The sequence below is a fragment of the Mustela nivalis genome, assembly GCF_964662115.1.
Source record: "Mustela nivalis genome assembly, chromosome: 1".
NCBI classification, from domain to species: domain Eukaryota; kingdom Metazoa; phylum Chordata; class Mammalia; order Carnivora; family Mustelidae; genus Mustela; species Mustela nivalis.
In genome coordinates, this window is record NC_139020.1 from 148,190,213 (window position 1) to 148,216,945 (window position 26,733).

At 41.7% G+C, this 26,733-nt stretch overlaps 2 protein-coding genes across 21 annotated transcripts in view; one reads left to right on the top strand and one right to left on the bottom strand.

The window, feature by feature from the left end:
* The first annotated feature begins 259 nt into the window (after positions 1 to 259).
* Positions 260 to 3,034, top strand: LOC309864117 (uncharacterized protein C3orf86-like). Its single transcript, XM_082729449.1, has 2 exons — positions 260 to 510; positions 1,812 to 3,034. The coding sequence occupies exon 2, from the start codon at positions 1,814 to 1,816 to the stop codon at positions 2,324 to 2,326; it is 513 nt and encodes a 170-aa protein (XP_082585575.1). The 5' UTR covers positions 260 to 510; positions 1,812 to 1,813; the 3' UTR covers positions 2,327 to 3,034.
* A 3,404-nt stretch (positions 3,035 to 6,438) lies between these two features.
* Positions 6,439 to 26,733, bottom strand: part of TCAIM (T cell activation inhibitor, mitochondrial) — a 46,527-nt gene continuing 26,232 nt past the window's right edge. For 17 of the 20 annotated variants that reach the window (XM_082725085.1, XM_082725100.1, XM_082725101.1 and 14 more), the window contains 6 exons: positions 21,368 to 21,490; positions 19,009 to 19,106; positions 18,159 to 18,250; positions 14,803 to 15,035; positions 13,511 to 13,642; positions 6,439 to 8,377 (listed from right to left, as the gene is read on the bottom strand). In XM_082725085.1, the coding sequence (XP_082581211.1) occupies positions 8,137 to 8,377; positions 13,511 to 13,642; positions 14,803 to 15,035; positions 18,159 to 18,250; positions 19,009 to 19,106; positions 21,368 to 21,490 (919 nt within the window). In that variant the 3' untranslated portion in view covers positions 6,439 to 8,136. The remainder of the gene's footprint in view (positions 8,378 to 13,510; positions 13,643 to 14,802; positions 15,036 to 18,158; positions 18,251 to 19,008; positions 19,107 to 21,367; positions 21,491 to 26,733) is intronic. The other 3 variants (XM_082725098.1, XM_082725086.1, XM_082725087.1) reach the window with 1 other exon arrangement.

Sequence of the window (26,733 nt, forward strand, 5' to 3'; positions counted from 1 at the left end):
GTCTATTCTAAGGTCTGTTCTTAGGGAGATGAGGCCATGGAGAGGATGCGAGGTCTAGGATGAGCCAAAGCCAGCTGAAGATAGTGGATCTATGAGAAATTCCTAACCCAAGGACCCCTGGTGTCCACTGTGCTGAAAATGAACTAACTCAGCCAGAGAAGGACATCCCCCTTGTCTATTAGTTTATGTTCTAGAAAAAATGGACTATGCTGTGAAGCTATGCAATAGGCCTGACAGAAGTCAGGAGCAGTGGATAGGGGAATGCGGGCTATCAGAGAGCCCTCTAGGTTGGAGATATGGAACACTATGGAAAGCAGAGCGCCAGAGGGTGAAGTGTGTTTGTGGCTGCATCGATGAGGCCGGGGGTCCCAGCGGAATCTAGGCTGGAATAGGGTGGAAAACACTTCACACAACAAAGACCAGGTTGCTAGGAGCCCCCAGTCTTCTAATGCCCCTTCTCCTTTCTGAGGCTCCCTCCACAGACACTTTCACCCCAGCACCTTTCCATAGGTGAGCTTCAAATCCTTCTTACCTTTCTAGTCCCACAGTTACTGGTCAGGCTCTAGATGTTCAGTCCACTATTGTGGGAGTCAGTGTGGGATGTTCTGACTTATCCATGGCCTTGTGGACACCAAGGGAGGGTGGGGGAAATCCTTTCTGCCAATTGGCAAATCACAGTTTCCTAGGATGCAGGTGTTAGGACCTTGAAAGATGGTTGACCTGGTTGATATGCTAGGTAATATACCTTGACAGTGCTCAGGGGTGGCAGTCATTGACCATTCTAAAGAAGGAGAAGCAACTACCAAGCTTGACAGAAAGAAATTAGGGACTGGCTAATAGCCAGACTGGGGGACTGGCTAATAGGCCCATGCCAAAGGTAGGCTTACTCTGAGCTCAGGACACCTCAGTTTTGCAGCCCATCTTTCCCATTGGTCCTAGAAGAGTGTTCACATGATATATGAGTTCCTGTTGCTGTTGTAACAAATGACCACAAATCTAGCGACTTGGAACAAGAGCCATTTATTATCTCCCACAGCAGTAGATCCCGAGTCTGGTAAGTGTGGCTTGGTACTCTCTCCTAAGATCCACATCAAGGTTCTGTGTAGCCTGGCCCCTATCTGGAGGCTCTGAGGGAAAGTCCACTTCCAGGCTCATTCATTTTGTTGACAGAATTTATTTCCTTCTCATGATTTCCATTTGGCCTACCATCATCAGGCCACCAATGGTGGGTGAATCTTTCTCACACTTAGAATCTCCTCTTAATATCGGACAGTGTTTTTCAAACTATAGTTCATTAATTTTGATTTCTCAAAAAATGAGTTTAAGGAGTAGCAACTAACATTTTTGTAAGAAATATAGAATTGAATTGCATAGAAAATATCAAGACAGTTATACATAAACATCCAAGTTCTATGAAATTGCTAGTATCCATACATACACACGTACTTGACTGTACACATGCACGCACATACACACACACACACACACACCCACATTTCTGAACTATGTCAGGATTTAAAGTATACTCCTCAGTATACTTGGTTAAGACTTAAAAATTTGAAAAGATGTTTTTTAAAAGAGATAATAGAATTCATCTAGAACCTCCAGCAAGGCTTGCTCCTGGTCCTGGGAAGATTTCTGAAGCATCTGGGAAGGCATCTGTCTCCCTGACAGAATGCTGACACAGGCTATCTAGTGCTAGCCCAGACATAGGTGGCTCCCTTTGACCCTGGTGGTATAGAGGGAGCCCTCTGCCCCCACTGTGGACAACTGAAGATGCATCTGTGTTTTCTCAATTTTTTCCTTTGTAGCTATGTCTAAGAATCTGTTTGGACAGGGGAAGAAACCTCTCGATACATTTTTCTGGGTAAACGAGATAACAGGAGAAATCACCTACCCCCCACTGGAGGCAGATGTACCTAAAGCTCCTCCAGCTTCTCTGGAGAATCCTCAAGAGAGGCCCAAATCTCAGCATGGAAGTGTGCAGGGGGCTCTTCTTAGTGCCCAGGGCCCGTCCAGCACACCGCTACAGAAGGCTGCCCTTCTCCCTCCTCCTAAGGCTTTACTGAAAGACACTGGATCAAGGTACTGCATCCCAATAACACCTCCCCATGGCCTGGTTAAGGCTGGAGTAAGGAGTGCCCAGCCATTCTCAGCAATTCCTGTCACCATCTCACCACCAGGAGGTCCTCTGCCAACATGTGGCCCCCTTGGATCAGTCCCTCTGCCCCCAGCTTCTTCCTTTCCTCCTAGCCCTTCGGCCCCCTGGGCCTTCACCTGCAAGCTGAAAAATGTCCTTACTGGGAATAACCGATTTTCCTTTTGAACCTGAAAGTATTTGCGTGACCACAGCTTCCTGAGTGGCCTGCCAGCTGTACACCTTCATCCTCACGTCAATGCTTCTGCCCTGCCTGGAAGTGCACAGAACTCTGAGGAGTTCTTAGAAGAACACACCAAGTGCTTTCAAGCTCCATATAAATTAAACTTAGATTCTGACACATAATGTTTTCTAGACCTTCTTTTACCTTCCAAGCCACCTTGGTATTTTTCTCCTAAGTTTTTAGAGTTCAAGAATTTGTGGTTCTGATGTTGGTAGCAGAGCAGTATGTTTGGTTCCCAGCCAGAGCTAGAAGAATATCTCTTTGGCTGAGAGAGGAACAAGCCAGGATGAGTGTGACCTCCAGGCCCTGTGTCCCTGCACACAGCCCAGGGGGCAGCACTCAGGGCTGTTCTGAGTCCTGAGCACAAGGGGGCTAGAGCCCTCCCAGGAACTCTCTTTGAGGCAACCTGAGGCTGAGAGAGCCTTTGGGGAGAGCACCCCTTCAAGCTCTGCCTGGTAGATAGGCTCCGGATGATGCTTTAGTGGGACAATGGGCAGCAGCTCGACCCTCCAGGAATGGAGTGACTGGTCCAGTCATGCTCGGGGAAGAGGCGGTAGGTAGGGGCTTGGAAACAGTCTCGGCCTGAGGACTCCAATAAACCCTCCTTGAGCCTTGGGAGCAAAGGCCTATGGTCCAGCCTTGATTCTGTGGCCAATATGCAATGCCCCTGTAGTGCACTCTACTGAACAAGTTTACCATGGTGCTCGCTCTGAAGGCGAGAAGCTTAAAAGATTCTGTCTGGTACTGCAGAGCACGTAAGAAGAGTGGGTTGATGCTGAGCAGCAGCAAGTGGGTAACAGGCACAGAAGGCCTCAACACAGCTCTAACCTGGAACCCAGCAGCCCAGGTAGAAAAGAGAAGCATGTACACAGAAAAGCTCACTGCAGCGAATTAGAAAAATGAGAGGCTGGAACCAATTCAAACAACCAGGGAATAGGGTAGGCTAAGTAGAGGCTGCAATCCCAGGAAAATCTAACCTTGGGAAGGTTAGTGGAAATGAAATAATGCTCAGGTAGGAAGAGAGAGTGAACACCTTACCAGGGTCTCAGGTGGACTTGGCATGTTGCCCACAGATGGTGGGTTCTTCCCCCTGCAACGTTCAAGGGCAGCCTTCAACAAATGGGGTTTGTAGTGGTGACCCCAAGTCACCAGTATGGTGAACTGAATCATGTCCCTAAGGGATATGTCCAAATCATAACCACAAGGACCTGTGAATATGACCTTCTATAGCAATGAATGTGATTAAGTTCTGGGTCTTGAGAGGAGGGTGTCATCCTAAATGATCCAGTAGGCCCTACACAGATTCACATGCATTTTACGCAGATTCACATGCATTTTCAAACAGACACACAGAAGACACAGAGAATAAGAGATAGCAATGTGACCACAGAGGCAGAGATTGGAGTGATGTGGCCACAAGCCAGGAACATGGCAGTGAGCAGAGCCTGGAAGAGGCATAGAAAAGAATGCCCCTTTGGGCCTCAGGAGGGAGCAGGGTCCCACTGACACCTCAATTTTGGACTTTTGGTTTCAAGACTGCGAGGGAATGCATTTGTGTTAAGCCCCCCAGTTTGTAATTTGTGTCAGCCCTAAGAAACATATACCAAAAGCAGGCTCTTGTCTGCTCCATCCCTGCTGTGTACCCAGTGCCTAGGATTAGGCCTGCATACAGCTGGTGCCTCCTAAATGTTTGCTCAATGACTAATAAGAAAAAGATCTTATGAAATTCCTCAGCAAAAGTTTTACTCCAGAGTTTAAAAGTCATGCGTTTGGGTGGGGGTGGAAGTGAGGTACAAGGCTGCTATCTATAGAGATGGTACTGTCCCTCCACCAATCACACTGATGCTGACTTGGAAGTCTCTGGCTCATGCATGCTGACACCAGGTCTAGGCCAGTGCTGTGGTATTGACAGAGAAAGTGAAAATGGACTGCCTCCAAAAGATTCTGAGGGTGAAATCTGATGGCCTCCTCTAGTGTGGGCCATACCCTGTGCTGAACCGGTTTCCTCCACATTAGCTGCTGTGATGGACTTTGGGGTAGAACTGTGCAAAAGTTGCTCCAAGAATGATGTCTAGAGCCCAGGCTGTTGCCAGGCCTCAGGCAGAGCAGGGCTGCCCCCCGGCCCTGTTCTACATAAGTCCCCTAGGTGCCAAGATGGCCTTGCTGCCCACTGGCCAGCCACACCACAGTGGCCAGCCTGACATGCCATGCCATCCAAGGTCTCTGTCTCTGTTATGCCCCCCACACCTGCTGGGGTAAGGACTTCTCCAAGGGCACATCTTATCTTGACTTGTGATCCACCTATACCCAGCACTACCCACCAGCCCACCTATGCCCACCAGTGGTGGGCCCATGTAGAGCTGGGGGTGCTGCTGCCTGCTCAAGATTCCTCAAAACCCTTGGGAAACCTAGATTCTAATCCCACTTCTCTTATTGGGAGGAGGCAGAATGGTCTTGGCCAAGTCTCCTCTCAGTTTTGGGTGTCAGTTTCCCCATGTGCAACATCTGTCACCTTAGGGGGAAAATTCCCATATGCTCTGTATTAGGTATGTCCCTGTGAGGGTAAGGTTTTGAGTGACCAGTAGACTGAGGTTGCAGTACAGGGGACTGGGGATTAAAAGAGAGTTCCATTGCACCAACTCAGGTCTGGTTTCTGTGGCCACTGGCTATTCCACCTTCTCCTCCTTGTCCCAACTGCTAAGAAGTAAGGGGTGCCTGGGCTGGCAGCCAAGGACCATCCAAGGGAGGGCCCTGCATTTCTGGGGAGACTCACTGAGCGTGGGAAGAACTTCTAAGAATGTGACCCACCATCTCATTTTACAGATGGGGATACTGAGGCGAAGTGAGGTCTTGTCCCAGGTCACTCAGTGCAGTGAGCCACTAGGAGTTCTACCAAGGTGTCCTGGGGATTGTGTCAGTTCTAACTCATGGGATAGGCACCTGGGTGACCCTGCCAGGTCAGACGGCTCGTGGTTGGGGTCTGTGGTCAGGCAGCACTGGTCGGAGGCACTCTTGAAATAGGGAGGCGCTTTGTGATCAACCAGCTGCCAGGTCTCACCTAATGCATCAGTGGCTTTTGCACCTGGGTCTGAATGTTAGCCTCCTGGATGTCTGGGGTCCTAGCCCTGGGGTCTGTGGTAGGAGGCTGCCAGGACCATGGCTCCCTGCAGAACAGCCCAGAGCCTGGGAGCCACCAGTCTCCACAAGACTGATGTCTTACTGGCATGCGTGAAGGACACTCAGGTCCCCTACTAATGGCAGGTGGGGTGGGGTGGCAAGGCCAGATTAGTCTAAGGGAAGTAGGAATACCAGGGTACTAGGGACAGTGGCCCGAGCTGGAGGGGTTCACTTAGGGATGTACACACAGTCCTTAGAGGTTCCAGAGGTGAGCTGACTCCTGACACAGCCCTGATACCCCTTACTTCACCTATCCATTTCTCAATGCCCTCTCATTTGCTCAGGTAGGCTGCCTGGACCTAGAGGTCTTTAAGAAATAAAAGAAGGGGGCGCCTGGGTGGCTCAGTGGGTTAAAGCCTCTGCCTTCGGCTCAGTTCATGATCCCAGGGTCCTGGGATGGAGCCCCACATCGGGCTCTCTGCTCAGCGAGGGGCCTGCTTCCCCACCCCCCTCTCTGCCTGCCTCTCTGCCTACTTGTGATCTCTGTCTGTGAAATAAATAAATAAAATCTTAAAAAAAAAAAAAAAGGAAAAGAAAAGAAATAAAAGAGGAAGTAGGGCCTGGGGGACCTGTCCTGCAGACAGATGTGGCTTTGGACCTATGCCTCCCTGACTAGACAGCCTGGGCTCTGGGCCTGCATCTTCCTTGGGAGAGGTCTGGCCTGGGTCTGGAGCTCAGGTCCCTTTGGAGACTGTTTCTGCTCCATGGCTTTGTAGTTGAAGGGGCCTCATTCTGTGCCAGTTTTCAGTGGTGGGACAGAGTTTTCCTTTTTATGTTAGATTGGGAGAGGAGATCAAAGATGTTATCAATGTCTTGTAACTTCCTATTACATTGCAATAGTTGTAAAACTATTAATAATTGAATAGCAAGAAAGACAATCTGATTAGTGTATTATTTATTATATTAATCAGTTCTGAAACAAAGTCCAATTCAAAACATTACTAAGGATACTATTATTACTTGATTTTTGAAACGGCATAATCCAAACTTATATTTCAATAAATTTTCTTATGTACCCTTTAAGGAAGGAATTTTTCATCCCCATCATTTGGCTCTGGATAATCTTTATAGGCAACAGAAAAAAAAAAAAATTCAGTATCGTTGTTACTGAAGGTTCAAAGAGATGATATGCACAAACTATAAAAATTACAAATCACTATTTCTTTTAAACACACATTTGAATTAGAATTTAAACGGTTTAAATAACAGTATTTTAAAATTTTTTTTAAATTTATTTATTTGTCATAGAGAAGCAAGAGCAAGCACAGGCAGACAGAGTGGCAGGCAGAGGCAGAGGGAGAAGCAGGCTCCCCGCCAAGCAAGGAGCCCGATGTGGGACTCGATCCCAGGATGCTGGGATCATGACCTGAGCTGAAGACAGCTGCTTAACCAACTGAGCCACCCAGGCGTCCCTAAATAACAGTGTTTTAGATGAATTTGAAATGTACTTAAGAATGGCTGTTAATAGCTCCTTTTCTTTCAGTGGGGAAAAAACTTTCCTATTTCTTCAGCAGCAGGGGCTACAAAATGGTATCCCAAATTAGGATTTATCTTATCCTCTTAAGAAACGTGCCAAAGAGGTTTTGGACCTGGTAAAATGTATTATCTGAACGGAAACACCTGTGAAGAGAGAAGCCCTGTGTCTCTAAGCAGGTCCTCGTGTCCCTGGGGGCTAAGCTGTGCTGTGGCCTCAGGGAGCCCACACAACTATGCACAAGGGGTGGCTCAGAGGGGCCTCACCCCACGTGTCAAACACTGGTAGGAACAGGAAGCCAGGGTTGAAGGGATGACAGAAATCCTGAATGGCCTGAACCATTTTACACTCCCTACTTGCTGGAACTCTTGGGGAAATAAGCAAGGTTTTTCCAGATAGTTTGTCCACAAAAATAAATGAGTCACGTCACTGATTCAAAGACATTTACTGTCTGATAGTGTCACCCTAACCAACAGTTATAATATTTTAATAGGTAAGAAAAACTTAATAGGTAAGAAAACTTCTGGATTTAAACCTAAATTTTCTGTCACTAAGATGTTTTAACAAACTGGTATCAGACTACTTATGACAATGTGAATACTATACATTGCTTTGTTTTTCCTTCTACGCTTTCTTTCAGGAAAAATCTGGTTATCTAATTTTTGGTACCCATAAGTCTCCTGTTTTAAACAGTAACTGTCCCCTCCTGGCTGCAAAACACACATTTATGCTGACACACAAGAGGCAACTATCCATTTGCATGAGTCCCATTACTTGAGAGCTATGCTGAATGAGACCTGTTTATACCCACGTTAAGTCATATAAAAATACAGAGATATCCTATGTACACATTGCTAAAAAATGTTCATTCTGACATCTTTTTACCCAATCTTGCCAATCAGATAAGAAACACCATAAGACTGTGAGATAAAACCTTTTAAAATGAGTTTTGTAGCAGAAATTAATTTTTTAAAAAGTTCCACTTTTAGAGCAGCAGTTAGAAACTTCGTTCCTGTAATATGTAAATAATACTGTTATATCAGATTGTGGATTTAAAGAAGTTTAACAGTTTCTTATCACCTCAAAAATAATACAGATTTTCTGTTATTTAATGGCTTCTCCATCCTTCCAATTCCAAGGAATACAAAGGTCTCCATCTTGCATAACAGAATAAAAATGTGAAATGCAGAGGTGCATCCCTTTTAGGTAAGGCAGTGACTGTTCTAGAAGTCTCTTACAACAATCCACCATTTGTTTACTAGAAACGCTGGGCTCCTTATAAAACTTTTCCAGAGAAAATTTCTTCGTTGAAGCCTGTATCAATTCATTTTCAATAACTTTTAACCTGTTATATTGAAAATAAACATAATATTGCCACAAGCTACCACCAAATAAAAGAACATAAAGTGTAGATATAATTTTATATACTGGGCCTCTTTCTTTCAAGATTTTATTTAAATTCAAGTTAGTTCACATATACTGTAATATTTCAGAGGCAGAATTTAGTGATTCATCAGTTGCATACAATACCCAGTGCTCATTCCATCACATGCCCTCCTTAATGCCCATCGCCCAGTGACCCCGTCCCCTCACCCACCTCCCCTCCAGCAACCTTCAGTTTATTTCCTAGAGTTAAGAGTCTCTTACAGTTTGTCTCCCTCTCTGATTTCGTCTTATTTTATTTTTCCCTCCCTTCCCCTATGTTCATCTGTTTTGTTTCTTAAATTCCACATATGAGTGGGATCATATGATATTTGTCTCTGACTCCCTTACTTTACTTAGCATAATACCCTCTAGTTTCATCCATGTCATTGCAAATGACAAGATTTCGTTCTTTCCTATGCCTAAGTAATATTTCATTGTACAACATCTTTATCCATCATCTGTCGATGGACATCTAGGCTCTTTCAATATTTTGGCTACTGTGGGCATTGCTACCATAAACACTGGAGTCTAACTTTCTACTTTCAACACTGAAAATGGTATCCAGCAAGGGTAAATGACATGTTTAGAAGACATGCCAATAGTTTTTATACATGTATCTTTGAAACTATTTGTTCAATCTTTTAGCAGTAATGGGTAAAAATAATTAAGACATAATTTTAAAAGTTCTTTTCCTGCCTCACTCAGCAGCTGTTAGTAAAAGCAGAAAGCTGAGTGTAAAATCCCTAGTTTTAGACTGTAGGTGTACAGTCTGACCCTAGGGCAGTCATGACTTCTAGAGACTCCCAAACACCCACCAGGCTCACAATAAGACCAGGGACCTGGGGAAGAGGCACCTTCCCTCCACTCTCTTCTGTGCCCATCAGCTCCCTTTCTGTTCCCTCCCCTTGGCCTATGGGCTACAATGCCTCTCTTTCCATCAAGGGCCTGAGTTCAACTCAGGGTAGAACTCAGTGTCTTAAATACATTCTCCCCACAGGTGGCCAGTGTTTATGGGTATACGTTGATTAAGATTCAATCCTCCAAATCTTGGGATGTGTGAAAGAGGCCTCCACCTTGTTACACCCTTGAGGGGTGTGCAGACAAGCATGTACATCTCTTGGGAAGAGTACTCACCACACAGTAAGGTGAGTAAACCAAAAGTGCCACGGCCAAGGGTTCCTAAAGAAGTTTAAGTACTGCACTAGTTAAAAATACCCAAGTAACCTCTATTTACCAACTCTTAATCTTTGCATAAAGGAAAAAAGTACCATGAAATATCCAAAAGCTAGGAAAATATATGAAAACAGAAATGGTCATTGTAGTCAGCGGCAATGAGTAGCAGGGGTCTGTAATTACTGACTCACTCCCTTCAACAACACCCAGAACACTTTATCAGGTGGTGGTAGTTTTTTTCCTGTAAGATGACTTCTTCTAGACAATGCTGCTTAGAGATTCAAGAGGTTGAACAGCAGTTAGGGCTGAGGGGGTTCTCAGAATGTTCAAGTTGAACCTGTACCTAATCTTTCTAGACAGGAAGAACCATAGGTACCGTCAATAGCAGAGACTGACAAACTTTTTTTGTAAAGGGCTTTTCTCACTGGTTCAAAAAAAAAAAAAAAAGATACTAACAATCTGACTTAGAAATAGAGAGCCTGGCATCTGGTCAAGTTACTGTTTAGTTCTCCAATGACATATCTTTATACACATCTCTGGGCAGGACATGCATTTCCTTTCCTTCTCAGAGAAGCCTCTGGCCTCATTCCTAGGTTGCCCCAACCCCTAGGCCACAACCTTAACAACCACAAGGGCCCATCAGTCCTTCTGGGGTGCAATCTCAGAGGAGAATCGAGCCCAGAGAGGGCAGCCTTCACTGGGGCTCTCTCTGGGGCTGGCCCCTCCAATAAGGAGATGGTGGGGAACAGCCTTTCTCTTTCGGGGTGTCTCTGGAGTCTGAAGCAGAGAGATTTAAATTATTTTTGGTCTTTCCTTATCATTTCTTTGCTTTATAATATTCATACCTCAACAACAACAATGATATAGAGGAAAAAGGGAGGCACAGTACAAACAAAAGAAGCACCATGAGACGGTGAGTGTGGCTGGTGGCAAGTTCTCTTCCTTTCCTTCTAATACTAAGAAATGGGCCAGACATTTCCTAAGGGGAAATGACCCTTCTTTCCCCTGATAAAATGATACCCCCCCCCACCCCATATAAAGCTCCTTCTGCCTCTGACACTTAGTTCCACAAGGCTATCTGTTCCCACTGTCCGGCCCTGGTGACTACAAAGGGCTGGCTAGGCACCAAAGTCTGTGGTAAATATTAGTGGAGTAAATGAACACTGTTTTAAATGGTTTCTCCTACTCTAGGTCAGTATCAGAATTATTTAAACATTCTTCTCTTATTGTACATTTCTACTATTTCCAGTTTGTCTAAGTGATAATAAAATTTATAGTATGTGATATAGGGGGTAGGAGGAAACATGAGTGAGTTACCACAAAAGCAATGAGTGAGGGCAGTTCGTGTAAGAAAAGCTAGGTTATGCCTGCCCTATGGAAGAGCTGTACATGGGTCATTACCAGCCTCCAAAGGAGGGTGGGTATTCTACAATGCACATGTCCGGTAGCCTGGACATGTTGAGGTGGGGGCTACAAATCCTGCAGTCTTGAGAAGGCCATGTAGGATCTACTTGGGACCCAGATATTAGCTTAGAATACTGGTTTTAAACTGTCCATCAAGCCGAGGGTCCTGCAGAGGTACTCAAAGGACTCCCATGGGTATGAGCAGCTTCAAGTTCCCTTCCTCTTTGGAAAGAACACCTGCAAGCTTTTATCTCTTTCATAAATTGGGTTTCTGCAATCTAAGAACTGAACCACAGTCTAAGAACAAACTTCATCTACGGACAGACCATAGTCTTAACCACCCCTTAATGATTACAAGGAAGGCAACCTTAATAGGGTGGATGGGAGAATGAAGGGAAGGACAAGGCAAAGTGGAGGGAAAACCCTGGGCCTAGAGTCAGAGGTATAAGGAGGGGGAAGGTGATGAGTAAGAGGAAAGGTATATTAGGACCAGTGACAAAGTGGCTTCCTCTCGAAGCCAGAAAGATGCTCAGGAAACATGCCAGTTAATGGATTCAGCCAATGGATGCTTCCTGAAGGCCACCTGTGTGCCAGGCACTGATCTTGGGATGAGAGGGAACAAAAAAGACAAAAAAGTCTCTGCCCTCATGATGCTTACATTCTGTCTGGTGATGGGAGGGCAAATAAATGAGGCAAACAGCTTTTAAAGACTAGTGGTGTGGAGTACGAGGGAAATAGGCAGACCAGGGGTGGTGGAGGGGTGCCACAGTCGGAGGGGGGGGGCACTGTTTCCTGCTGATGTTCAGGGAAGACCTCAGTGAGAAGGAGAAGGTGAACATGGGCTGAGACCTGAGGGAGCTGAAAGGCAAACCAGGAGGAACAAAATGAGTGAGGGGTAAGTCAAAGGGACCCTAGCCTGCAGGCCAGTTCAGTGGAGTGACAGACCCCGACCCGACTTCTCACAGGGCAACTCATTCTGGCTGCTCTGATGAGTCACTGTGTTGACCTCACAGGTAGGATGGAACTTTCAAAAAATAACCTATGTGAACTGCATTTCTTTTTATTTTACTTCCTCAAAACCTAGTAGCAGGACACCAAAGCTACAAAATGGAAAACTTTCCATTTTCCATGGCCATGGAAAAACCAGAAGCAGCAACTTAGTGTAGCCACTGAAACCATCAGCCCTCACAGTGACAGGTGGGCCAGAGCTGCTTCCAAGGGTTAAAGCTGACTTACAACGGTGAGAAATCAACATCACAACATGAAGGCTTACTAACCAGTCAAGAAATGGGACATCCGTGCCATTGGAGCTGGCCAAGAGAGCTGTCACCAAGTCCACAAACAAAACAAAGAGATGTAGCTCCTTCACTTATTTTATACACAAAACAATCCTGTTATCTCTTGTCTTCTATGGCTCTCCTCCACCACCACCCTTTCTTTCAGATGAGCAGCTGGTGGTGATGGAGGGGTTAATGGGGAGCAAGACAGAAGAAATGCGGAACCAGGGGCTCCCCAGCACACTGCTGAACGGTTACCTCAGATCCTCTACCTTCCAGGTTCTGGTGTCTGTCCTTCTTACTCTCCTCTCTGGACTTGTGCAACCACGTTCTCTGGGCCACTGTGTTCCCTGTGGCCCTGTGGCCTTCTGGCCTTCTGGGAGCACTAGCCTTGGTGCTTCTCACTTGGCCCTCTCTTGTCCAGCTACCGCAGATGCATGCAGAACCCACACCTCTTGCCAGAAACACAGTCCAGGAGGGCAAGGACCTGGGCCCATCATTCTCTTGGTGGCACCTGTCAGTCTTGGGCACACAACAGTCATGGCAAAAGACTACTAAATGAATGAATGAGTGAGTAAATTCTCAGTATCCAAACCTCCTTTGCCAATGTCCTTAGAAAAACCTCTTTTGAATGTAATATCCTCCTTTCTTCATAGGAGATACATAAAACATTATCAAGCAGTATCCAATGCCCACAAATCAGGAAACTGTCAGCTACGAGTCCTTCAAAGATACAAACAACAACAGAGACAGGACTGCTTATGAACGGAAATAATTTTTTTACTTTAAAACTTCTCATTTACTTAAAATCCATTGTTTTCAAAGTTTTAAACCATCAAGATTCCTGTTACTTAAGCAGTAACTGATTTTTTCCTTGTTGCTACCTTTTTCCATCTGGAGAATTTCTTTCTGATATTCTTACTGTTTGTTCTGCCCCTGAGTTGATTTTTATATTAACAAGCCTTGCTTCTCAAATGGAGGCACATGGTGTAATGTCATTGAGGCTGTCATAATCAGAAACACCACATGCAATTCCTCGCAGACCAAGGTAGGGGATAAATAAACGTGGAATATGCACAAATCAGTCTACTTCCTAAGTTTCATGCAATTCTTATGTCCCACCTTTATGAATTCTGAATACCTGAATTTTGACAGACTGCCTGACAGGCAGGACATTACAAAGGGCTCATGGCACTTACTCTTCTTTTCTTTTCATGTTGTCTCTCGCCTGCTGGGCTTTGGTAAGGATAAACCACTGGAGGTTTGCTGGGTCACAGAGGCTTGGGATGTTAAAGTGCCCAAGTTCATGCAAGCTTGGAGCATATCTGTCACTGGAACAAAACACACGTGAAAGGAAGAATTACTCATCCCTTGTTTCCCACTCCACCCCAAAGAAAATAGTCTGATGAGTGATGAAGGAATTCATCAAGAAAATCTACTTTACTTTTAAAGTATATAGCAAAATTAGGCTTTAAGTTTTGCTGTTCCTCAAAGACACACACCCTCGGGATGACCACATTCCTCCTCACCCCGTGGCCACCCTCATCTGTGAGACAGAGGCTGTAGCCCACTTCACTCTCAGGTGTGAGGGGAGGTGTGTATTTAGCACCAAGCACAGGTTGTGAAAATTGTATGTGCACAAAAATGTGGGTTACTGATGCAATATTAGTTTAATCCTAGACAGTTTTTCATAGGACTGACTTTGCCCTGTAAGTGGCAATGTATTTCAAGACTGTTTACAGAGTCAATCCTTCATCCTCTCCAAGTTGGCTTTTTTAAATTTTTTTTTAATTTTTTATTTTTTTATAAACATATATTTTAACCCCCGGGGTACAGGTATGTGAATCGCCAGGTTTACACACTTCACAGCACTCACCATAGCACATACCCTCCCCAATGTCCATAACCCCACCCCCCATCTCCCAACCCCCCTCCCCCCAGCAACCCTCTGTTTTGTAAGATTAAGAGTCACTTATGGTTTGTCTCCCTCCCAATCCCATCTTGTTTCATTGATTCTTCTCCTACCCCCTTAACCCTCCATGTTGTATCTCTACTTCCTCATATCAGGGAGATCATATGATAGTTGTCTTTCTGCACTTGACTTATTTTTTTTTTAATATTTTATTTATTTGACAGAGAGAAATCACAATTAGGCAGAGAGGCAGGAAGAGAGAGAAGAAGAAGCAGGCTCCCTGCAGACCAGAGAGCCTGATGTGGGGCTCGATCCCAGGACCCTGAGATCATGACCTGAGCCGAAGGCAGAGGCTTTAACCCACTAAGCCACCCAGGCGCCCCTGCACTTGACTTATTTCGCTAAGCATGATACCCTCTAGTTCCATCCATGCTGGCTTTTTTAATGTGTAAAAAAGAGTGTTGCTAATGAGAGTGACATTCTTTAGTTCCTAAGAAAAACACAAAACAGTTTAATCTACTTACACACACAACACATGTAAGTGAAAGAATAAAAGTCATTCTTGTTTTAGATATTTACCTGTTAAGGATCATCTGTAAACCACGCAGACTTCGAGGGTGAAAGGGTATTCTGTTTTTCAACAGTCTATTATAGAACACATCAAGAAGAGAGTAATATTCTTCAAGCGTCAATACTGGTTGCAATTCCTCAATATAAACCACTTGTATGCCTCCGAGAAGATAGCTTATTTGGTCTTCTAAAAGCATCAGCCTCCTCTGCAGGTCAAAATAACTTGGTAACCTTTCAAAAAGCTACACAATTTAAAAAAAAAAAAAAAAGTGAAAGAAATATTTAGTTTTATGTTATTTGTAATAGCTCAATTTTAGGATTCCAATAAATGGGATTGAGAAATTTTAACAAGAAAAACTGTTTTCCTAGAAGGAAAGTTCTAATAAGTGACAGAAAAAGACTTAGTGTAATGCTGGAAACATTAATATTCAAAACACACCACTATAATCTTAGGGATTTTTGGATAGGACTGAAGAGACTACAGAAAGAAAGAAATAGTTCCAAATGAAAATAAGTCCTAAGTACTGTTATTTAAATCTCATATTAGTTTAGAATGATTACATGGTCTAATAGAGAAGAGTTTGAGAAATAAAGTACATGGATTTCTTTTTTTTTTTTTAAGATTTTATTTATTTGACAGAGATCACAAGTAGGCAGAGAGGCAGGCAGAGAGAAAGAGGAAGGGAAGCAGACTCCCTGCTGAGCAGAGAGCCTGATGTGGGGCTCGATCTCAGAACCGTGGGATCATGACCTGAGCTGAAGGCAGAGGCTTTAGCCACTGAGCCACCCAGGCCACCCACGTACATGGATTTCAATGCCAAGTGTACTTCTTCAGAATTTACTTTAATTCAACAAAACTCAAATTCTATGCAATAACATCACTGAGCACCTACCATATAAGTAAGCATGAAATTAAGCACCTGTAGTGTATAGATTATAGGCGCTTGGCCCTGCTTCTCAGTCAGGGTGCAAGTAAACAAAACAAGAATCAGGATTCTTTGTACTAAGTGCCACATCAGCATGAGTGGATACAGAGAAGACACACAAGTAAAGCTTTCTAAGGAAGTCTAATGTGACCGTCTGAAAAGACTGGATTTCGCAGGAGGTAGATGCACATGGAAGTGTGTCCGGGAAGAGAGACCAGAGTCTGGTCCACTGAAGTGGGAAGGCCTTGGCGTGCTGTGCTGAGGACTCACACTTTACCTAGAGAGCCAGGGATGCACAACTTACACAGGCATGGAAATGCATCAAAACCTCTGCTCTAATAAAAGCAAAAACAGTATACTAATTCTACAAATATTTATAACAGACTTCTAACACTCTGAAAATCATTTCCCTACCCACTTACTCCACTTTTCTCTTAATGATTTATCTATGTATAAATGGTAACTATCTTTAAAAAACTGTTCATTTTCAGAAAACTGTAGATTCGTACATCTTTCACCCTTTCCCCAATAGTAACGTGTTACAAAACTACAGTATAACATCACAACCGGGAAACTGACATTGATACAATCCACTGGCCTGATTCAGACTTCATCAGTTCTACTTACACTTAGTTGTGTGTATGTAAGTGTGTATCCAACTACATGCAGTTTTATCCCATGTGTAGAGTCACATCCCATGACATGATTCAGAACAGTTCCACCATAGGGATCCTGTGCGCTCAGCGATCCCCCACGGACCACGGGGGAGAGCCCCCTACTCCCCAACCCCTGGCCACCACTAATCTGTTTTTTTCCACCATTTTGATATTTTTTCCACCATTTTGTTATTTTAAGGATGTTATAAAAGTGGAATCACACAGTATGTAATCTTTTGATACTGACTTTCTGCACTCAGCACAATGCCCTTGAGATCCATCCAGGTTGTTGCTGGTATGAGTAGTTCATCCCTTCTTCCTGTTGGGTAATATTCTGTTGTATGGATGTGCCACAGTTTAATCATTCACAGCCTGAAGGACATTGGAGTTGTTCTAGTTGTTGGCTATTATGCACGTTCATGTACAGGTTTTTGTGTGGACATAATTTTTCACTTCTTTAGTACAAACGCCCAAGGGTGCGACTGCTGGGTCACATACTAAACATGTTTAGTTCTGTGCTGTCATTTTCTTTTCCAGAGCCCTTGTACCATTCTACCTAATCCTCCCAGTGACAGATGAGTGATCCTGTGTTTCTGCACCCTTACCAGAATTTGGTGTCATTATTTTTTATTTTAGCCTTTCAAAAAATTTGTCATCTGTAGGTCTTTTGTGATGTAGCTGCTCAAGACTTTTGCTTTTTGGGATTGTTTGGTTTTTTTGATTATTGAGTTTTGAGTGTTCTTTTATGCACTCGGTACACAGACTTTGTCATCGTCAGACATGGTTTGCAAGTATCTTCTACTGAATATTTGATTTGAACAGACAGTTCACAAAAGTATATGGACAGCAAATAAGCCCATGAAAAGATACTCTCCATCATCTGTCATTATGGAAATGCAAATTAAATCCAAATGAGATAGCACCACATATCTATTAGAATGGCTAAAATTTTAAAAAACCACCATTGTAAGCATTAGCAATTTCTCAAAAGGTAAAATACCCTACTTATGATCTGATTATTCCACTTTAGGAGAAAAGGAAATATATGTGCATCTGGACATAGTGTTTCTAACAGCTTTATTTCCCATCGCCAAAACTGACATAACTCAATGTCCATTGATAGGTAAATGGATAAACAAATGGTATATTTATATGATGGAATACTACATGGAAATAAAAAGGAATAAATTCTTGATACATGCAACAGCATGGATGAATCTGAAATTATATCAAATGAAAGAAAACAGAACCCCCCCAAAAAGAAGTATATACTTTGTGATTCCACTTATATGAAACTCTAGTAATATAAACTGATTTATAGTGACAGAGAGCAGGCCACTGGTTGCTTGGGGAGAGGGTGGCAGATGGAGGAGAGAGTTTACAAGGGGACATGAGCATACTCTGTGGGTGATGGATATGTTCATTACCTTGATTGTGTTAATGGCTTCATGGGCATTTACATATGCTAAATCTCATCAAAGTATACACACTAAATATGTATAGTTTATTGTATGTCAATTATAATACTGTAAATCTGTTAAAACCAAAACAATAGGATGCAGGCCTTTAGGCTATGCTTCAGGAAAGACTATAAAATTTCTAAATAAAAACGGACTTAAAAATCAGGTCTCTAAGTATTTTAACTACATGATAATAAACATCTATTCTGAAAATAGCTGAAACTATGATTAGAGATTTTTAGTTTACTGGCAAAATAGCATAGTTTAAAACAAAGGTAGGTCTATGACAAGTCAAGATTTTTTGCCTTGAAACTTTTCCTTACTTTTGTCCAGTGATGATGGACATCCATTGTTCCTAGCATCACATGGCCCACTGCACTCATCCCGGATCGGTCTGTAAATATTATTGTACATCCTGATAATAAAACATAAACACTTTGGTCACTGTCCAGAGATGCTTCATTTCTTTAGCATTATGCAAATGATGATTTAAATTTAGTATACAAATTCAGGGTAAAATTCAGCAGAAGCTTAAAGGCTAATTTTTTATTTTTTAAAGATTTTATTTATTTATTTGAAAGAGAGAGAGAGAGAGCACTAGCAGGGGGAACAGCAAGCAGAGGGAGAAGCATGTTCCCCACTGATCAGGAAGCCCTATGCGGGACTTGATCCCAGGACCCCAGGATCATGATCTGAGCTGAAGGCAGACACAACTGACTTAACCATCCAGGTACCCAAGGCTGATTTAAAAAAAAAAAATTTTTTTTTTAAGATTTATTTTAGAGAGAAGGAGGAAAGAGAGAAAGCGAGAAAGCACGAGCATGCACATCTGAGGGAGGGTGGGAGGAAAGGGCAGAGGAGGTGGAAGAGAATCCCAAGCAGACTCTGTGCTGAGCTCAGAGTCTGCCACCTGGCTTCACCTCAAGACCATGAGATCATGACCTGAGCTGAAATCAAGCCAGTCACTTAACAGACTGAGCCACCCTGGTATCATGTCATTGTTTTATTCAAAGGCTGATTTCATGTCATTGTTTTATTCAAAGGAACAGATTTTAAAATTCAGCTGTGATAAAGTCCCATCTATAAGGGTTTTTAACACTTTGTTTACTTCCACAATTTACAGATGTGTATAGCAGCTGAGTGATATTTTAAAAGAAAATGGAAATTGTTTACCTTTTGCATTTTTCAGTGTTTCCAAGTTCTGCTGTGCTAAGCGGCCTAAACTATGCAGCTGGCTACATCGATGGGCAATTCCCCAGCTCCTCTGCCACCTGGTACAACAGAGCACACAGGTGCATTAACACCAGGCAGCCCTGAGGGAGGAGGCCTGCTCTCACCCCCAGCTGCCTGATTCCTTCGAAAACCAAGGAGTTTCTCAAGTAGGCTTAAGTTTTCCAACTAGCTATTTTTTTTTAATGAAGCAACCAAATGGAAAATAAATGGTTTGCCAGAGAGTAAAAGTATTACTACTATGTTCAGATACCCAAACATTTAAAACAAGCAAATACACCACGCTGTTGTTATTTTAAAATAAAGGAATGAAATGGGGAACACCTAAGAAAACCTTTCTCATCTCCATGTCATTCAGTGACGATGATTTTGTTTTTAAGTTCTCATTAGGAACTCTAGGTCTAGATCACATCCTTTTTATCTTATTCTAGAGTTAGTGATTTTTTAAAATGACATGCAATCCACTTATTTTCTAAATGAACACTGAATCTTAGTGATGAAACAGAACCTGACATCCACATGGTGTCACAGAGGCACTGGAATACAAATGTAAAGACCACTGATCTTTAGAAGCATCAGAACATCCCTCTTTGAATTCTAATTCTGTGATTTACTGGCTCTGCGACCTTGACTAAGTCTGTTATAGGCTTCCTAATGTTTCCATTTCATACATACAAAGTGGGATCACTTCCCCCAGCACAGGCAGCATAAATCTAAGGGATAACATATATGGAGGAGTAAGGTACCCAAAACAAGCTCTCAAAAAACAGCTTCTTCCTTCATCCTATCACTAATTCTGATAAATGTCATCGCTGGTAAAGTGGATTTTCAATTAACCCACAGATGAAACAGATATAATTTCAAAGAATTAATACTGTGATAAAGCTATTAAATACAGTTCTTATTAATAACTGGTCTTTCACACAGGTGGCTCAGAGTTAGAAACAATCCTTGGTCACAATGTTTCCATCTTTTGGAGGCGTGGCTGATTTTCCAATAGTGGAAAGCCATCATACCCATGATCCTCAGATGTTTTGGTCTCAGAAAGCTTTTGCACTCCTAAAAATGGGGAACCCAAAGAGCTTTTGTTTATATGTTTCATATTTACTGACATTTACCATGGCAAAATCAAAGCTGAGAAATTTCTACACCATATTGTAATATAATGCTTATTTCTTTTTATGTTAAGAAATCCTTAAAAAAAACCTTTAACTTTCCTAATTCCAGTCTCTTTGATAGTTCATTTAGAATTTACACTAGAAAAAGGTATTTTTGTGTGCATAAATTTATTTATTTTACAAACTTTTAAAAAGGATCTTGTTATTAGGTTTTGGTTAGAGAAGTCCGTGCTACTAAACTGGGATTCGAGGAATCCGCATAATCAAAGCGGGGCCAAAAAATACTGACGTGATGATAAAAAAGCAGCCATCAGCACAAATCCAAACATCCCACACACCCCAAGTCTACACAATTCCCTTGAAATCCAAATTATCTTATAAAACTATGATTTAAAAGAAGCCCCCCAAATCCACTATGATTTGAATATACAAGAACAAAACATGTATTATCAGTACTCCATAGGCATAAGAAAAAGGTGTTATTATGATAACCAAATAGTCATTTAGTTCAAAAGAAAGAAAAAAATTCTTGATAGTGAAGGTTGAAAAAAACAAAACAGGTTACAACAAACAGTAATAGAAACATTCAAGCACAAAACTGGGCAATAGTTTCTCAGTTCCTGTAACGGGTGGTTCCCCCCATGCCCGAATCACACTAGGGCCCCCTTTTACCTTCCTTACTGTTAAATAGCTGTTAAATCTGTTTTTATAATAAATGTCTATTACCTTTATATAACTGATTTCCAGGTTAGTGAAAATGTCTTTAAAAAGTCATGCTATAAAACACAGAACCAAGAATACGACACCCATATTTTCTGTCTCCCTTATGCATTTTAAACTTGAATACTGATCTCACAGGATGGAGGAATAATTACTTTTTATATATTACTGCATATAGAAAAGGATACTTTTCTTTTAACATTAAAAAATTAAACTCTTATGCTAAAAATGTCAGTATCTAAATCTTATTTCACAATTATAAACAAGAGATTGATAGAAGTTTTCTTATATAGATGAACATTTGACTACTTTCAGAAAAAGATAACTGAAGGCTATTTATAGTTATCAGAATAATTACAGTGAAAGATGCCAATATTTGCTGGAATATTTTCTGCTGGAAAGCTTGTGACCTGCAGATAATATATGCTTATTTTAGTCTCTACATTAGGTTCTGTCATTGTTACCTGATGTCTGAGAGCTGCAGCTGATGGGACAGATCATCCTTTAAACGCTCTAGCTCTTTCCTAAGGGGCAAACTGTTCTTCAGTTTTTTAACTGCACTTTTCCCATTGTTATCTAACCAGGATCTAGAGAAAAAAAAAAAGAGAGAGAGAGAGACTTTAAATACTGACGCTAAGGCAAACATTTCTAGTTCTACAAGACATAGGCACTGCAGTAAAGCAGCTCCAGTGTTAAACTAAGTTTCCAATCAAACCTCTACCAAATTATAGGCAAAACACAAGGTGGGGAGAGTTGAATAGAGCCCAAAGTAATAGAGTTAACTTCCGCTGGGTGTTAACAGGGGAATAAACAGACCTACCTGAAAGGACATGTGTTTTGGGAGACTCTGTGGTAAAAAGAGACTGGGCTGGTAAGGTCTGGCCAGTGGAGGGGCTTGGATAGAGATATGGAGGAGTAAGCATGGAAAGCACAGGGCACTAATGATTAAGATTAAACTAAAGGAAGAAATTGGAATCTACCCAGCTAGAACCCCCAAAGTAATCTTTCAAGTTCCTTCATTAGGACATATTCACTTCCTTTAAGTGTGTCACCAGCACCATTAGATGTGTCTTTTCAGTTTGACTTTTCATCTTATTAGTTGTACCATAACATTATTTCCACATTTGCTCTCGTAGAAGTGATAGTTCCACCTTCCCTGGGGAGAATATGAGTGAACGATGGATGTATATGCATGAAGATCTAGCACAGCCCACTGAAAACTGTGATACACATAAGGGAGAGGTTTTGGAGTATCTTGAATTTTTAAACCTTTATTCCATCTCTAGAAATCTAAGAACAGGTTTAAAATTTATTTTTTATTAAAATTTAATTTTTTATATATACAATGGAAGTCATCATAACTAGAATATGACTTAACAGGTGCTGGCAGAATAGACTTTTAAAAAATTATCAAGTTGATAATCTTGAAACCAATAAAATCCTTATGCATCTATCAAATAATTATTTGAAATGCTTGATACTGTGTTGTGTTGGGAGGTAAGGAAGATAAAATTGTTCTGCAAAGGAAGACACTTCTACTAAGCAATACAGAGATAAGAAATTAGGATATATGAAGGGCATCTGGGTGGCTCAGTCAATTACACATCTGACTTCAGCTCAAGTCATGAGCCCAGAGTCCTGGAATCGAGTCCTATCTTGGGCTCCCTAAAATATTTTATTTGACAGAGAAAGAGAGAGAGGTCACAAGCAAGGAGGGCAGCAGGCAGAGGGAGAGGGAGAAGCAAGTTCCCCACTGAGCAGGGAGCCTGATGTGGGACTCCCTCCCAGGACCCTGGGATCACGACCCAAACTGAAGGCAGACGCTTAACCAACTGAGGCACCCAGGCGTCCCTCAATAATATATTTTTAAAAAGAGTAGTAATAGTTTTTTTAAAGTTTTACTGATGCACCCAAAACCATAAGTTACCTAGAAATAAACCTAACCAAAGAGGTGAAAGACCTGTACTCTGAAAATTATAAAAACATGGATGAAAGAAATGGAAGATGACACAAAGAAATGGAAAAACATTCCATGCTCATGGATTACAAGAACAAATATTGTTAAAATGTCTATACAACTCAAAGCAATCTACAGATTTAATGCAATCCCTATCAAAATATCAACAGTGTTTTTCATAGAACTAGAACAAACAATCCTACAATTTGTATGGAACCATAAAAGACCCCAAATATCCAAAGCCATCTGGAAAAGAAAAACAATGTGGGAGACATCAAAATCCCAGACTTCAAGTTAGATTACAAAGCCGTAGTGATCACAACCGTCTGGTACTGGCACAAAAATAGACATCGCTCAATGGAACATAATGGAAACCCCAGAAATGGATCTACAACTATATGGTCAATTAATCTTGAGTAAAGCAGGAAGGATTGACTATGCAATGGGAAAGAGATGGTCTCTTAAACAAATGGTGCTGGGAAAACCGACAGCAATATGCACAAGAATAAAATTGGACCCCCTTCTTACATCCTAAACAAATATAAATTCAAAATGGAGAAACCCAAATATGAGACAGGAAACCATTCAAGTCCTAGAGGAGAACACAGACAACAATCTCTTTGACATTGGCCATAGCAAAGTCTTACTAAATAAGTCTTCTGAGGCAAGGGAAACAAAAGCAAAAATGAACTACTGGGACTTCATCAAAATAAAAAGTTTCTGCACAGTGAAGGAAACAATCAGTAAAACTAAAAGGCAGCCTACAGAATGGAAGATATTTGCAAATGACATATCTGATAAAGGGTCAGTATCCAAAATACATAAAGAGCTAATCAAATTCAACACCTAAAAAACAAATAATCCAGTTAAAACACGGGCAGAAGACACAAATAGACATTTTTCCAAACAAGACATCCAAATGGGTCCAGAGACCCAACTGATCTTTGCTGTTTGGTCCTTTCACAGGATTCTGGAAACTAAAGTAATGACCTTGGCTTTCTTGTACAAGATAATATTTTGATCAGAGTACCACTTGGGACCATAGACAATCCAACAAGGGAAGAAACAACTTCTTGAAAACCACACTGTATTAGCATAAGGTTCCAGAGGACGATTCCAAGGGCAGCTCTCTGCTAATGATAGTACTAGGGTGAGCCACGTAAAATTGTCAATATCTAACCTTTTTGTCCTTTGTGATGGGAATTAAGGGGTGCACTTGTGATGAGCACTGGGTGTTGTAAGGAAGTGCTGAATCACCAAATTCTACACCTGAAACTAGTATTAGACTGTATGTAACTGGAATTTAAATTAAAAATAAATAAAAAGAAAAGCTTTAATGAAATGTAATATATATATATATACCAAACAAGTCATCTATTGTTAGTATGTTCTCAGTGTTGTGCAATCACCAGCACAATCAATTTTAGGACTCTTGCATCACCCTAATAAGAAATCATGTACCCATGAGCAGTTACTTCAATACTCCCCTCCAGCTCTTAGCAACCACTAATCTACTTCCTATCTCACAGATTTGCCAATTCTGATTGTAGATGGACTCATGCAATGTGTGGTCCACTGTGGCTGCTTCTTTCTCTTAGCATAATGTTCTCAAAGTGGAGCACCTGGGTGGCTCAGTGGGTTAAGCCTCTACCTTCGGCTCAGGTCATGTTCTCAGGATCCTGGGATCGAGTCCCGCATCGGGCTCTGTGCTCAGCAGGGCACCTGCTTCCTCCTCTCTCTCTGCCTGCCTCTCTGCCTACTTGTGATCTCTGTCTGTCAAATAAATAAACACAAAAACAAAATAATGTTCAAAAAAAAAATCCATGCTGTAGCATGTATAGTACTTCATTTGTATTTATGACCAAATATTACTTCATCCTATAAACAGACCACAGACACGGGACAGACACGGGATTCTGGAAATCCATTCATCAGCTGATGGGACACTTTTGGCTATCATGAGACTGACGTGCTGCCTACTGCGCTACGGCGGCACTACTTTTGGCTATTATGAATAATGCTGCTATGAGCAAGTTTTTATGTAGACATCTGTTTTTCCCACATCTTTCCCAATACTTGCTATTCTCTTTTTGATTATAACCATATTAGGCTATGAAGTGGTTACTTCATGGTGGTTAATTTATTAAGCCTCGCTTTGGTTTCAAAAATGATTTCATTATACCTACAGTGCTAAATACAGTACATGTATTTTTTTAGAGCATTTTTAAAAAAAGATTTTATTTATTTATTTGAGACAGAGAGAGTGAGCATGAACTGGGACAAGGAGCAGATGGAGATGAAGAAGCAGGCTCCCCACCAAGCCACCCAGGCGTCCTAGTACATGTACTGTTGATAAGAGGCAGGCAAAGAGAAGAAAAAAAAAAACTGATAATGAAATGAAGCCAAAGCAAAGTGGGGCACCGAGGTGGCTCAGTGGGTTGGGCCTCTGCCTTTGGCTTGGGTCATAATCTCAGGATCCTGGGATCAAGCCCCGCATCGGGCTCTCTGCTCAGCGGGGAACCTGCTTCCCTCTCTGTCTCTGCCTACCCCTCTGCCTGCTTATGCTCTCTCTCTCTCTCTCTCCCTCTGTCAAATAAATAAATAAAATCTTTTTTAAAAAATTTAATAAAACGAATACAGGAATATCATGTACAAGGTGTAAAGTTAGATGCAAATTGAAGACATTTAGTTTACTTCCTAGGTTCATGATTCTTTTTAGATAAAAATATTTCAATAACGCTGGGGCACCTGGGTGGCTCAGTTGGTTAAGCACCTGCTTTCAGCTCAGGTCATGAGGGATCAAGCCCCAGGTAAGACTCCCTACTCAGCGGGGAGTCTGCTATTCCGTCTCCCTCTCCCTCTGCCTGCTGCTCCCCCTGCTTGTGTTCCCAGTCTCTCTTTCTCTAACTCTCTCTCAAATAAATACAATCTTAAAAAAAATATTTCAGTAACTCCCAAGAAGTTCAATTCTTCATGGATTTAAGAGCATGAAAAGGAGAGCCATGATCCAAATCAAAATAAAATTAAGATGGCATAAATTTCAAACTCCTAGGCCTCAAACTGCGTGGAACAAGTAAGGCATTTACACAAATAGCTTTTCAAACTTCTTGGATGGCAATCCATACAAAGAAATTTTTTTTCACAGTAAGAACTTTTAAATGGTGACTCAGTATGTACACACATGCACACACATATATGTTTCTACATAACTAAAACAAGTATTTTGAGAAACACTACTTAAACTTACTGAAAACATGTATTTTTAAAAATGTAAAAAAAAGATGAAGGCAAAAGCAAAACCACTTTGCTGATCCTAATCACTAAGTTGCATCATACTTGCAATGTGAAAAACACTGACTTAGCCTACAGAAAAGGAAGAATAAATAAATGCATGCCTGCAGAAATAGTTCCAAGGTTGTAGCTGTACAATGTGGCATTTTGTGAACACTAAGATTGACTTAGAACTTCTACACTGAAAGTGAAATATAACTCCTTGAACAAAATTCAAATGCAAAAAATGGAAGTCTGACATTTACTGGATTTCAGTGCATGATAGAGTAGTATTTCAATGGCCTTTCTAAAGTTCCATGACATGTTTTTTTCTTTGGAAAAGGTATTTCATATGGGATTATTTGTTTAGACAGAAATGGATCCCACTGGCTCCTTCCAAGCACAAATTAAAATTCATTTTGTTATAATATTATTCGGAAATTAGAGAATATACCCAAAATATGGACATATTAAAACCTACAACATGTCCATGGAGTGGAATTTCCCAATTTTTTTGAGACTGGCAAACTTCTATTACAGTATAGAAAAAAAACTCTTGAGGTATTAAAAATTTCACGTTATCCATTTTATATGGTTATACAG